Here is a 14,186-nt window from a genome sequence, read left to right on the forward strand (position 1 = left end):
CAGTAATTTTATAGCAAAAATAAAAAAGTTATAATAGTAATGGTTGCCGTAATTTCTATGTAAATTTCCTCTCTATTCTTTATCTACTGAATAATTTTAAATTAAGCATAAACTTGGAGCAGAATGTTAAATTCTATTAAATCATTGTTTTAGTTCTTTCTAATTATTTAAAGTGTTTTCCAGTTAATGCAGTCAATGCCAATACTTCGACAATTTAGACACATTGAAATTCTAGATGCATGGACAAGGAAAGGATTAAATTACCACATTACAGAACACAATGTCTGAGAACCTGTTTTTCAGGCAGGGTGCCTGCAAAATGTCCCAGCTTCTTATAGAAGAGATTCATATCTTAACCATAAATTAAGTACGACATATTAATATTACTTCAAAACATTATACAGGCCTTAAACAGAACCAGGTAGAATCCAAACTGATGCCCCCCACATGTGAAACAGTAAGAAGTTGTTTCATCAATGTAACATCAGCAGTGCAAAAAAGGGTTTTTGATGCTCAGCATCGAGCCAGAAAATCGAGTGAAAGATATCTATTTCTGGCCTTTCTTTTTCCACAAGTCACCAAACATTCTGATCCCAGAACCTTTCCTTTTTCCACTGCCAAAACCATCATCCAAATCATCAGCAGGTGACCCTACAAAACCAGCATATCCACCACCTGGTGTCTCAAAACTACCACCAAAGTGCTTATCCATGGAGCCACACCTCTCAGCAATCCTGCCATTCATCTCCACACCCCCAGCAAGCACTGCTGCTGCAGCATCTGCTGCTTTTCTCCACTGTTCAGTCTGTACTCTGATTTTCTTCATCTCTGCTTCTAATGCCTCTTTCGCTCCTTCTACCGCTTTCAGCTGCTCAGTCAGTTGAGCTGCATTCACTTTACTTGCTTCCAGCTCTGCTTCAAGTTGGTTCAACTTCAGGGTCATTTCCTCTTCCTTGGCTTGAGCAGAGGAGATGTTTGATGTAGCTTCATTTAGTTGATTCTTCAAACTCTCATTTGCTTGGCCAAACACCTCTACTTCCTTTTCCTTCTCTTGTAATTTTGCTTTTAGCATATTTATCTCCTCATCCTTTATAGCCAACTCTTGGAAGTCTGGTTTTTCTGGCTCCAACATTATTGGAGTTTCCGTAGATACATTAATTAGTTTAGTCTCTTTTTCAGCCTCTTCAGACAGTTGGCTAGTTTCAACTCTGGGTTCAACTGTCAGTTTTTCTACTGGAACTTCAAAAACGTCAGTTTCCCTATGGTTTTCATCAACAACTTCTTCCGTAGCACTGCTGTTTGGTTTAATTGATTCTTCAATTCCCTTTGGAGGTTGCTTATTTTGAATGTCTTCTGGTTCTGGAACAAGCGGTTTTTTTGTTTTCTTCTCCAACTCTTTTTGAGCTTCTTTCTTTGCAGCTTCAGCTGAAGCCAATTGCTCTTTTAGAATCTTTAGCTCTTCTTGTGCCTGCCCAAGTTGAGATTCTAGATCTGCAAGGCGGGTTCCAAGTTTCTTCTGGTTTACAGGGTCAGATTGTGCACCTCTTGGGGAACGACGGTCACCTAGCTTGGGGCTCCTGTCAGTGATTGGTCGATGATGCACTGGATCAGAATCAGAACTTGAAGTCCTGAGTGGATGTGGGCCTCGAGGAGATGGCCTTTGAGATATCTCTGACCCCCTATTCCTCATATCATGAGCAAAATGTTAAGCCAATCTCATGCAATAAAACCACAAAAATAAATAAATAAATAAATAAAGGTAATTCAAATCACTTGTTACAAAAAGAAAATCAGACTTTGATCCTATAACTACATGCGAATATTCATATTTACCATTACCACAGGCATAGCCAATGACAAGTCATTGGGAGTGTACCATAGAGAAAAGAAATGCGCTATAATCCCCTAATTTAATCAGCCTGATTTCACAACAATGGAACCCATAAAACTTTAAACCTATGATGAATGAGGTTTCTAACCTTGCTCGCGGCATTTGTTCTCCTTACAAGACTATACCAACTGAGTAAAGAGAGATAAAGGCTACTGAATCCAAAGCTTTATTCTGCACATTCGAAGTTGCAATCATAAGAAAAACATAGGAAAAAAATTCAAAATGAAAACACATAACAGGATATCAAATCAATGTGACAACTGCATTTTAAGAATCCAATGCTCTTGAATATCTCTGCTTCTTCCTTTCTTATATTATACAAAGGCAAACCTCAACAACTTTGATACAACATCTAAGATGGGAATATGCCCCAGGTGCAGCAATTTTTCACTTTATTGATTTTCCACTTCCTCTGCTTCTGCATTCTTCAAGTATTCAAGTAATGCATGCCTAAATCTACTAAGCCACCTTACCACAAAGATTTAGGTAAACCAAAACCCTGAAAATAATGTTATTGGGTCCAACCATGGCATGTGAAATTATACCTATCAAAATTTTTCCTTCACAAAACCACACAACAGAACCTGTTTTAGGAACAGTTCAAAGAAATAGTGAAGTGACCTGTTGTCTTTGCTGTATCAATGGGTCCATGAGGGAGAAAACTGAAAATGGAAATTTACGGACGAATGGTGGTCCAGCAGAAAATAAAGATTAATGCATTACCACTCCAGGAAAATTATTCTCAAAACATCTTTTTTTCACTGTCCCAGTCAGTGTGGTGACCCGTGTATCCGTGAAAACAGACTATGAAAGAGGTGATTCATTTTGACAAAAAGCATAATCTGGTCCACCAACATGTGCTCATTTTGTGCACCAGCACTCACCAGAATTGAGACAGTTTTGATGAAGCAGCTAGGTTGTCAATTTTTTAAATGATTGAAGGCTTAAAATAATTACAACATTAGAAATGCAGTTAGCATAATAACTCATCTTTGGTTTTACTAACCCATATAAGAAATCCAAAACCTCAGACAACACCCTTCCTAAAGACCATCTCCAAACTCAAACTCGCTACGGAAGCCATAAGACCCAGAAAAAAGATAATCACACTCGTTAAAATGAAGGGTATTAAAATATTATTAATATATAAATATATAAATATATATATATATATATATTATTTTGCAAAAACAAAAACCTGTAAGTTAACCCTGCAGTTCTTATTTGAATGGCTTGTTTCAAAGATCATTTACCTTTTAACCCACGCTTCTGGGAGAGTTTCCTCTGGGACAGCGCAAAAAGCTTGCTCAGTTCAGAATAGGTACTTCTATAACTTTATTAAATAATGATTAATAAGAGAAATTAATCAAAAAAACATAAAAAGGCAAATATGGTGTTTTTTTTTTTTTTTTTTTTTCTTCCTTGTCTCTTTCTTTTTTGTCTCTTATTAAATCAAATCGAAAGGAAACACGAATCTAAAATTAGCTCCTCGTTGCAAGAACAGCCAAAGCAAAAACAGATAATATTTGGGCATATGCCAAAACACATTAAAACAAAAACCCATCCTTGGTAGGACCGGCCTAGAAACAATAGTTGAAGACTATTCCATGTTTCACCCGAAAGAAGACAATTGCAGTAAAGCCTTTGGTTTTAAAAACTGAATAATGGTAATTCACAGTTTCTTTTTTACGCTAGAAATCATGCTGTTTTTTTTTTTTTTTTTTAATTGACTTTTTCTGACAAAAGGTTTGGTGGTGGAAGATAAAGAAGCTGAAAAGCTACTCGCATGTCGATAAGGAACTAACAGGGTAAAATGGTTTTCTTCACGCGCCATCCGATACACGTGAGAAAGTTTTTAACAATTTTGCCTCTTTGGACCAACGCAGAGTATAGCATTCAGAAAATTTTCCTCCATTCCAAACAGGCTTATAAGATTGAAGAAAATCAATGATTACGACTACAAAAACCGAGATCTGAACTTAAATGAAGATGGAATGTTGTAATGCATCATGTTTGGTCAAATTAACTTCTTTTTTTTCAGATTCTGGGTTGCTGATTTAATGCTTATTCAGAGAAGACAAAAAATGTTTCATCTTCATTCAGCAGTCTCTGGTGGTTGGAAAAGAAGAAAGAAAATCATTTGAGAAAAATAAAATATATGCTTCAGATTGAAAAACAGGTCATTTAAAATAAAAATTGGATCTTTGAAAATGTAACACTTACGCTAATTTCTCTCCCTCTCTTTATCTATGTATGTATGTATATGCATTTGGTTGCAAAGGATGGGAAAGTCAAAGGCGCCAAATTGAAGTTGGAATATTTTGAATCTTAAATTTTTTAGGAGAGCAGTGATGGGTAATGAGATTCTAATTTATTTTCTACCATTATTACATTTTTCTCAACATTCAAGTAAAGGAACTAGTAAACACCACACAGATAAACACCATGTAAATTGCAAGGAAAAAAAAAAAAAAAAAAAGAAGAGGGGTCTCACAGAAGGACATTGAAGTAAAAAGAAGCAAAGAAGAAACAGCAAAAACAATGCAAATTCTGATCACCTTGATATGCTTGCAAATGGCAGCGCAATAGTACTAATATATGAGTATCCAGCTTATTATTCTCTTCTTAGAAATCTGAGTGGCATCTGGGCTGAAGGAACTCCATGACGAACCCCTCCCTATTGAAAATGCAAAGATACTGAGGAAGAAGAAAAGGAAAAACACCAATTTGTTAAGAGAGTGGAAGAAAGGCTTTTGGGGTTCGGAATGGTGAGTGGGGTTGGTGTTATAAATCCACAGCTTTTTTGAAACACAAAGACCGGGCGGAAAAAATACTTTCCAACAGCCACAAGCTATTAACCTAGAAAGAGAAAGAGAGTCATAAAAGGAGAAGAAGCTAGAGAGAGACAGAGATAGAGTTTTGAAGTTTGAATTAAAGGCAATGAGTGAGAGTGACAGTGGCTTTGAAGAAAGGGCATGAGGAGGAAGAGGACAGAAGGGTAATTTTGAAGGAAGATTTAATATTTCAGAATATGCAAATATGTAAGTAAAGTTTGTGTTGGGAAATCCAACCTGTATCTTACTCTCCAACTCTTGTCTTTTTGTCTGTTTTCAAAGTTCAAACCTTTTTCTATTCACAGACATTTTTCTCTTTGTTTTTTAGTTTTTTTTTTTTTTTCCAATGAGATGACTATGCAGAGCATTTTGGACCATCGTTAGCAGTTGCATGTAGACAAAAGATGTTGGAATTCAGCTCAAACTCTGCATATTTAGTACACAAAGATGCCTTTCACCATATTTGGTCATCCACTAAAACTTACATGCAAAAGTAGAATGGGGGGAGCTAAAAGTAGTTTTCCTTTCGTTTTCTTAGTAAATTTACATGGTCCTGCCACGATTCTTGAATATGACATCTTATTGCTTGGAGTGTTACAGACAAAAAAATAAAAAAATATTACATAAATAAAGTTTAAAGATTTTAAGAACATATATGCAAAATAATAATAATAATAATAATAATAATAATGAAAGTTAAAATCATGTACAAATGCATGTCAAATTGCAGAAATTAGAAGACAGAGGAAATGACGCTGTCAAGCAAACATACGTACCCAATTAGAACTACTAGTAACTTTTCACTTCCTTTTCTTTTCTGTTAATTTTTTTTTTCTTCAAACTTGAGTGTTATATGATTATCTATCTTGGATTTTTCCCTAAACACCTTTACCATCAAAACTAATAATATTGGTTAAAAAACAAAAAGATAGGAACATTTAAAGAACAAGTACTGAAGATTGTTCCATAGAAAGCCATGATCCTTGAACAATAATTGAGGGAATAGTTTTTTATGTAAGGAAAAAGTCTTCTCTATATATACAGTAGATGGGGGTAAGCAGAATAGTGGAATTGGGAATTTGGGATTTGGAGCTAGAATATGATGGATTAGGTAATTTTGACAAAGTTCATAGGCAGACACCCCTTTTCCCCAGGAAAGACAAATTGAAGAAAGCCATTTATGTGAATAGAGAGCTTTTTGCCAATTGCATGCATGCAAGTAAGTGGACCGTATACATACACAATAGCATTCCATGTGATTTAAATTAAAATTATCAGAAATATTTGGATAAAGTTAAGAAATTTTTGTTGTTTCTGTTGTACTACATGAAACACAAATAGTTCTTTACCAAATGTTTTTGAAGGAAGTGGGTCCTTGTATATAGATTGAAAATGAAGATTGTATTTGTATATTTAAGAAATCAACTGTCGGTATATATGATTTGAATATTAAGAATAATAACAACAAAAACAAAATGCACATTTGCAAAACGCCATATTTTAAAGGCATGAAGTTTGAGTACCGAACACAACAAAGTAATATATATATATATATATATAAAGAAAGTTTACTTAAAACCAAATTCTACAATGGAGAATGATACATATATCCTACATCAGCCACGTTATATCCAATAATTCATCAAAATGGACCAATGGGCATACTTCTCACACCTACTAGATTCCCAAATATTATATAATTGCTTATTTAAACTTGGCAATATCATTCTAGTCTCACTTTGTATTTTATTTATTTATTTATTATTATTATTATTTTGTTTGAGTGATTCGTATAACGCAATAGCATATGATTAATGTATTAATAATACATTTTTTTTTTCCAAAGTCAATCTGATTTTTGTCGGTTGATAAAAATAATAGTAATGATGGTATAATGATATTTATAACAATAATACAGAGGTACTGTAGATATACGAATACTTATTTCCAGAGGACAAACGTACTTTTCACCGTATGACTACCAAATATCAAATTATGGTTCTAATTATTCCACCCTACCTCCACTTCCCTGTCCTGCTATTAGCTGCTAATCTTGTCAATCAAATTCAGTGTTTCTCTTATTATGTTTTACTACTATATTTTACATTTTTTTATTCTTTAATATCGGCATTTTTATTCGGCGGAAATTTTCCCAATGTTTAATTTACCGGTCCAATAGCTTTAAATTGAATGGCGGTGGTGTCCTAAGAGGGACAAGAAATAGATATTTTATTTCAAGCCAAAAAAAAGAGAAATAGATATTTTATTTTTAATTTTTTAAAATGCTACCATTCCATAGCTATATATATGTCTGATCAAGATTGGAGCGTGTGTTCCACTCACACTCATGGGAAAACAGCACGGAAGCTTTGCTACTCCAAAGAGCATAGAAACAGTAAATTGTAAGAGTTTGTGATAATTTTTTTAAAAAAACAAAAATTGTCAACACAGATTACAATTAGGAATGAGTAGACAAACATTGTAGATAAAATTTAGTTAAAGTAGGGGGAATTAATGTAGGTTAACGCGGGTCCTAACTGTCAGTCAAAAATAAATTATTTTACTAAAACAAGGAAAGTATAAGGTTAATAATGAGGAGGTTATAGATATTTTAGATATACATACACATGAGAGCATATTGAAAATTTTGAACATGACAAAGCATGTGAAGGCAGAGGAAAGTGGCTGAGATTTTCATATGTATATATAAATAGACATTTGCATGTGAATACTTTTAATGTATTTGATATCTCTCCACCTACTCCTATCTTCCTCATTATTTATTGCCTTAAGACACTGCCCCATACCCACATTTTAACAATGCCGTACAAACACTAATCACTCAAAAGATCGTCTTCTCTTTTAAGAGCCCCCAGACACATCATCACAAGTGGTAGAGCCGAATTTGAATCCTAACTTCAGCAAGTGAAAAAGCAGCATTTTCTATTGTCTTAGTGTGGTTAAAAAAAAATAGTTATTAATTAACAAAATGACAATCCAGTTTCATCATACATACCATAATGCAGCTTTAATAGCACTGTTTTTTTTATGTAATCCAAAAACGAGAGTGTGGAGAGTTATGAAATTTTCATTTTTTCCATTTTCTGCATGAAAACTCTTGTGGGCTTGGACGAGGCAATTGGGATGATAAATCAGATGGGCAGACCAAAACCCAATTAGTAGAGGGTCATACAAACAAGGCCTTTGGTGACCAAGATGCATGTATCACCTTATATGGTGGCCAAGCAAGGATAAGCATGGATGGAAAGGTGGTCTCCCTAGTCCCTACGACTATGAAAAACATAGATTTAGCAGACGCAGTAGCAGTACCATCTTATAAGCATCAGCTTTACTCAGTGACTTATTAAAGCTCTCTGTTCTGCCACCAATTCATTCGGCCGCAGAAGACAGAAGCTAAACAGAGCACCAAAATTTTGAGTCACCTCTATGAGATGGACATTTGCGTATTTATCAATTAGTTCCATCTTCCACATTTTCACCGCTCTGTGACTTGTTGTGACCGAAACAGTGAACTGGACCACATTTGACATGCGTTAGCTCCTGGTCCACCCACTCAACTGTTTTGCTTTGCATCAGCAGTGAAAGGTGAAATTCTTTGCATTCAATGCCCAACAAAAATAGGACCACTCTTCCATTTTCTTTATGCTATCGGCAATTCTATGCTTTGCATTTGCATTGGTTTGAAGTTACATAAATTAAAAAACACTCGCGGAATTGCGTTTGAAATTGTATTCATATTATTAAATAAAAATATCAATAAATTTCATTGAAATTCAGTACAAGTGATGTTAATTCCATATTATTTCGAATTTAAATATAGTCATTACATCGATTTCTATTTAAGAGTAATAAAGAACCAAAAAAAAAATAATAATAATAATAACAATGATTATAAGTTTCCAGTTTACAGAAAGAAAATATATTTTATATAACAAACAAATTTTTTTGAATAAAAATAAATGCAAAAATTATATTTAAAATGGAATTTTTAGGGGGTCCTTTTTATGGGGACCAAGGCAGTGGCCTTGATCGCCTAGCGCTTAGTATGAAGTAAACAGGCCACAAGAATAATGTGGAACCAACTGATATCATTTCCAAGGGGACTTTTCAACCAATATTTCGGCTAGAAATGTGGGGGTATGAAAAAATCATTATAAAAAAATAGCAAAACAATAAGCCTTTCATTCACTAGAATAATCTGTTTCCTTTCACATCTATATAGAGGTCGGAGGGAGGTAAAGATTGAGAGAATCGCCACTGCCTGGACCTTGAAACAAGCTTTTGTGCCGCTTCTTGTGCAGTTTCCCTAGCTTGAGAGACTCAGCTAATTAAGTGGTCATGGTATGCTCTGTTTGAGAAATACAATTGCCACTAACATGACCTAAGATTACTGCCAGGAAACACCAGGTCCACTGGTCATGGCTTGAGCCTCTGCCAGAGAAACAGCCATGGCCAACATCATCTGCTCTTCAAAGCTCTCAGGAATAATGGGCTCTGGGACATTTTGAAGGCTGTCCTCAACTTGATCAGACGGTGGCAAGGCAGATATACTGCTACCATCTTCTGCTGCATCAGAGCCAGCATAACTGGTCCCTGCTTCAGCCACCTCTGATCCATGGTCAACATTCCATTCTCTGTCATCCCTTGTCGAAGCCATCTGGCCATTAGGTGATACATCAGTGGAGCTCACTGCAGGTGGATAATTCTCCACTTCTCCATCCACCCTGTTGTAGAACCTGCTAGTCCCTGGAACCATATTGAACGCTGACCCATTCCCATCAGGATTACTGGAGGATTCTCCACCCATTTGCTGGCGCTCTGCAAGGGCAGCTATTGCACAAGCAAGTCCCCCAGATGGTGATGACAACGACGATGATCCAACAACTGGAGCTATGGCTGGTGAGACATAACGATCTTCTGTTACATACTGTTCAGAAGAAGCCGCATCTACATAAGTTGGTGTTCTCTGTCTGCCATTCTCCTATCATTTATGCACACAATTCAAAAGTCTGTGAATCAGCTGAATAAAACTGAGCAATTAAATTACATAATATGTAAAATCCAACAGCACTTACAACATAAAGTAGTATGGGGTTCTGGGTGGGGGCAGAGGGTTTGGGACAGGAGGAAGGGTTAGAAATTTGTGCATGTATAAGCAGTGTAGAGGTGTATAGCTTAAACAAGATAAATTCCTTCTAAATAAGCAACTACAATACTTCAACTGCACTAGGTGCTGGGTCATTAAACATAACCAAATACTGTATATAAAAATGATAGATTAGAACTTTACCTGAATAGACAGCCAGATTGCTTCCATGACCATTATATCCTCAAGATCCATGTCAAATTCATCATCCCTGCAATTTCAGTATTCAATAAGCAAGTAGCCCTGATGGCATGGAATTGGATTCTTTAACAATTCATCATGTACCATCGAGAACCAAAAGTTACAGTAATCGGAAACCTCTCACGAACACTTGCTATACCACACGAACTGCATGTGGGTTACTACTTGTATTATATACTACAGCATCAACTAAGCTTTACAACTACTTTAATAATCCAAATTAAGTTCACCAAAAACAGGCTATGCCTATCTATCCAATAAAGCAAGGAATATGATCAGGAAAATTCCTTGCAAAAGAAACAGGTCAGATCCCAGTAACCGACTACAAGTCCAAACAGTGCGACCATAATGTTCAACACAATGATCTACTAGCATCTTCCATGCAGTTATGCATACCAAAGTCCAATTCACAAATACACCTTATGCCTGCTATGAGGAAAACTGCTGCCGATGGTATCTTGTTATTTTTTCAGTGGTTAAAAGAAGTGTTTAACAATATCCAATTATAACTTGCATTAACATTTTAGAGGAAGAACTAGTACGCCTTGCTTGAACCCAACTTGTTACTTAGAAATAAACGACAAACAGCAAAGGACACTACAGACCTGTTAACCCTTGGTGGTGGAGGTGATCTAAACATTGAGGCAGAACATGAGTCTTGAGAAGAAATAATTTCTTCACCTTCAACATGTGATGTTGAAGATAGAACTGTCACAATGTAAACAAAAGGATTTACCATTATCTGACAAAATAAATAAACAAATACACATTTTAAAACTACAGTTGTAGTGAAAAAAGATACCATTTGGCGAGCTATACTCCACGTCCACAGGTGCCATGTTTCTGCTTGATGAATTCAACTCTTGTCTTTTCAGCAGTCTCTCTTCATCCTCCTGAAGTTCTTGTTTACGCATCCTAATTTTCGCTTCAATAACTCGTTGCTCTTCCTGCAGAATTTAAGAAAATATGTACATTTAATAGCTGTCTGCAAACATCAGCAGAGAAATCCATGATTACATAGAAGTTGAAATATTATGACAAGTTCATTCTTACTATTTGCTCAAGAGCCTTCTCTTCTTTTGTTTTGACTCCCCGATATTCCACAGCATAATTCGAGGTTTTACAAAAAGGACACCTCAAAAAGTTAAGTAGGTCAAACAGAAATTATAATGGACCAATAGAGGGAAGAAAAGCAGCTAACAAACTGCAAATTGAGCTATAGTATTAAACTTTGAACACATCAAATCCATGATAAAGGATACTGTGTAGGACGTGTTGAATTGGGAACCTTCATCTGTAGAAAGCACTCTGGGAAAGAAGAAGAAATAAAAATTTCAATTATTTATTTGATAACAATATTTATGATCTTTTAAGAAACACCTACAATTGAAGGGTACCTGTACAAATTCCTTTCTTGCAACATCTTGACCCATTGAGGCTTGGATAATACTAAAAACATGAAGATAAAAAGACCAAAGAGGTAATTAGAAAAGCAATACAGAACGTTTAACATTTACAAATTGAAATTACATTTCTACCACATCCCAGCGTACTAATTTATAAATTTGACTTTAATGGATTATTCCCTGAATCTTGTCAAGATAACAAAAGGAGTTGAAAGGGACAAAATTGCAGGTAAAAAAAATAAAAAATAAAAATAAAAAAGAAAGAAAGAAAAGGGCATCAATCCATACATCAAAATGATATAAAAATGATCAACTGGTTCAAATTTTGACAATCAGGTACGTATATACCACTTAATTTACAGCTAAGTCAAACTCTTCAGCTTGCCACGGAGTAAAATACCACTTAATTTACAAAACTAAGAACTATTTTTCCCATTTGTTCAATTTTTAAGCATTTAAATAGGTTGAAAACAAATGATACATTTATAGAGCATCAAAAATCTAATAAAAGGGCCACAATAGAAGTCAAACCAGAAAGCAAATTGGGCATTCCTCAAGATCACAGGTGCATTCTTCATCTCCAGGATAGCATGGAGCAAGCTTAGACTCTAGTATGAGCTTCCTGAGCTTCTTATGATCCACATCTTTATGGTGATAAAGCCCCTGAGGCCTTGTGTACTTCTCATCGATCACCTGCTTCCTCCTTCCGAGTTTATTACCCATCAAATACAATTCTTTCTCTTCTTCCTCTTCTTCTTTGTTTATTCTTCAAATTTTTGAAAGCAAACCAAGGGAACTTAAAGAAAAATAACACACATCTCTCACAAGAAATCAATCTCTATAAATGAAAAATGCAGTTTGACACACTTAAATCAATTTGACATCAAACTCTAAAATCTATTATAATATGGTAGTGCTAAAGACGTAGTAATTATGTAACATCACAATAACACTCCAGAAAAATGGTCTTTGAATTCGAAACATTTGAAGCTGAAGAACATCCCCACGCTGTCCTGTGAATCATTAAAACCATATTAAGATTCAGTATGCAAACAGAGGTATCCCCAAAAGGTCTAATAAAAGTAAATAACAAAGAAACATATAGTTTCATTACGTTAATCATATTAAGCAACTTCTCAGAAACCATAGTTCTTTTATAACAGATTCACCAGATTAAAACTCATAAACAGAATTCAATTTACCCACCATTTAGTGCCACAATCATTTTAGACATGAAATAAAAGATATTATCGAATATAGGGCCTGTGTCCACTGAAATGCTTTGCTTTCCAATAAAAACAAAAGAAACAACAATGAGAGCAATCAAATTGCAATGCATACTTCTGATTTTATTATTATTATTTTTAAGATTATAATCAAGCACACATACTATCTATGAAGACCCCGAGTCTGAGTTTCAATATACAACCACTTGCAGCCGTTAACGGTAAAAGATGATTGATTCCACAGTGTGTTTGCAAGCATTGGAACAAAATTCCAGAATTCAACTAAGAATTTTCCTTCCGAAACGTACCAAAGGTACAATAAACAAAACGAAAAAGAAAAAATCACAATCAAGGAAACGCTATGTCCCGCGAATACACAGTAGAATCAAAATCAAACGCTGAGAGACAACATCAAGAACCCTAATTTCCTATGTTATAGCAACGCAGAGGTTCAATTGGCAACAAATTCCAGTCCAAAAACAATGCCGAAATAATAAGAAAATAAACAAAAAGCAACAGATTGAAACTTTACTCCAAATTCAGCCCACAACTCGTCGCACTGGAAAGGAAAAAGCACTAGAAAAGCAAAACAAAATGATGAAGACCAAAAAGAAAAGGAACATAAAGAAAAAAAAAAAAAGAAAAAAGAAAAAAACACAGAGCAAAGATGTGGTCCAAACAGTTTCTTTGGCTGCTCAATAATAATAATCAAAGTGATAGAAATAGAACAAAAATAATGACGAAGTGATCGAGAGGTAGAAGAGACAAACCTCGAATTCTCTGAAGCGTCGGCGGAGAGAATGAAAGTTCAAGATTTTAGATAGGAAGATAGAGAAAGATAGAGTCTATGAGGAAGGAAGTGGAGACCGAGAGATTTGCTAACAGGAAGAGGAACAGCATCAGAACTTTCTCCCTCAAACAGCGAGCGAGAGACGAACAAGAGGAATAGAGAGAGAGAGAGAGAAGAGAGATTTGAGTCTCGCTTACTTTAATTTAATACTTATTTTTTTAATTTTATTTTATATTTTTGTATTTTTTAAATATTTTTTTTGTTTTTGTGATTGTTTCTTTGGGCTTCTGTGCTCTCTTCCGACGAAACTTTTATGAGAGGAGAGAGAGAGGGAAGGAAGCAAGGCACGGACGGTAGAGTAAGAGTGGTAGACCAGGAAAGAATCATCAAAGGTTTAAAGGAGAAGCCGACCCCCACCCCACTCTGCTTTTTCCCACGCTCTTTTAACCCGCGTTCATCCACTCGCGCCTCTTTTACTTATTTACGTCTACTTGCCTTGCTTTGCTTTTAGTAATCCTCGTGCTGCTAATTAACTATTTGAGCTGTTGATTGGACAGTTTTTATTTTTCTTTAAAAAAAAATAAAAAATACTTATATTTAATATCCTCTTACTGTTTTCAGCTTATCTCATCAATTGGATAATGTTGACTTTTTAATTTGAACGATCACAC

The 14,186-nt window shown here is 35.1% G+C and overlaps 2 protein-coding genes across 7 annotated transcripts; both read right to left on the reverse strand.

Annotated features, from left to right (window-relative positions):
• Positions 1-229: 229 nt before the first annotated feature.
• Positions 230-4,830, reverse strand: LOC107423751 (interactor of constitutive active ROPs 1). Of its 5 annotated transcripts, none has more exons than XM_016033368.4 (4): positions 4,450-4,830; positions 3,145-3,175; positions 1,980-2,062; positions 230-1,679 (listed from the first exon to the last, which is right to left on the reverse strand). In XM_016033368.4, the coding sequence occupies exons 3-4, from the start codon at positions 1,991-1,993 to the stop codon at positions 548-550; spliced, it is 1,146 nt and encodes a 381-aa protein (XP_015888854.1). In that variant the 5' UTR covers positions 1,994-2,062; positions 3,145-3,175; positions 4,450-4,830; the 3' UTR covers positions 230-547. The 5 variants fall into 5 exon arrangements, with proteins under 5 accessions (XP_015888854.1, XP_015888855.1, XP_024932006.1 ...); XM_016033369.4 differs by having other exon boundaries at positions 3,145-3,218; XM_025076238.3 differs by having other exon boundaries at positions 3,145-3,224.
• A 3,984-nt stretch (positions 4,831-8,814) lies between these two features.
• On the reverse strand, positions 8,815-13,885 carry LOC107423739 (E3 ubiquitin-protein ligase DA2L). Of its 2 annotated transcripts, none has more exons than XM_016033355.4 (9): positions 13,496-13,885; positions 12,031-12,512; positions 11,491-11,542; positions 11,356-11,401; positions 11,147-11,228; positions 10,896-11,040; positions 10,699-10,801; positions 10,037-10,103; positions 8,815-9,724 (listed from the first exon to the last, which is right to left on the reverse strand). In XM_016033355.4, the coding sequence occupies exons 2-9, from the start codon at positions 12,220-12,222 to the stop codon at positions 9,134-9,136; spliced, it is 1,278 nt and encodes a 425-aa protein (XP_015888841.3). In that variant the 5' UTR covers positions 12,223-12,512; positions 13,496-13,885; the 3' UTR covers positions 8,815-9,133. The 2 variants fall into 2 exon arrangements, with proteins under 2 accessions (XP_015888841.3, XP_015888840.3); XM_016033354.4 differs by having other exon boundaries at positions 8,815-9,727; positions 13,496-13,884.
• Between the last annotated feature and the right edge of the window lie 301 nt (positions 13,886-14,186).

Source organism: Ziziphus jujuba, chromosome 7 (genome assembly GCF_031755915.1).
Source record: "Ziziphus jujuba cultivar Dongzao chromosome 7, ASM3175591v1".
In the NCBI taxonomy this organism is placed as follows: domain Eukaryota; kingdom Viridiplantae; phylum Streptophyta; class Magnoliopsida; order Rosales; family Rhamnaceae; genus Ziziphus; species Ziziphus jujuba.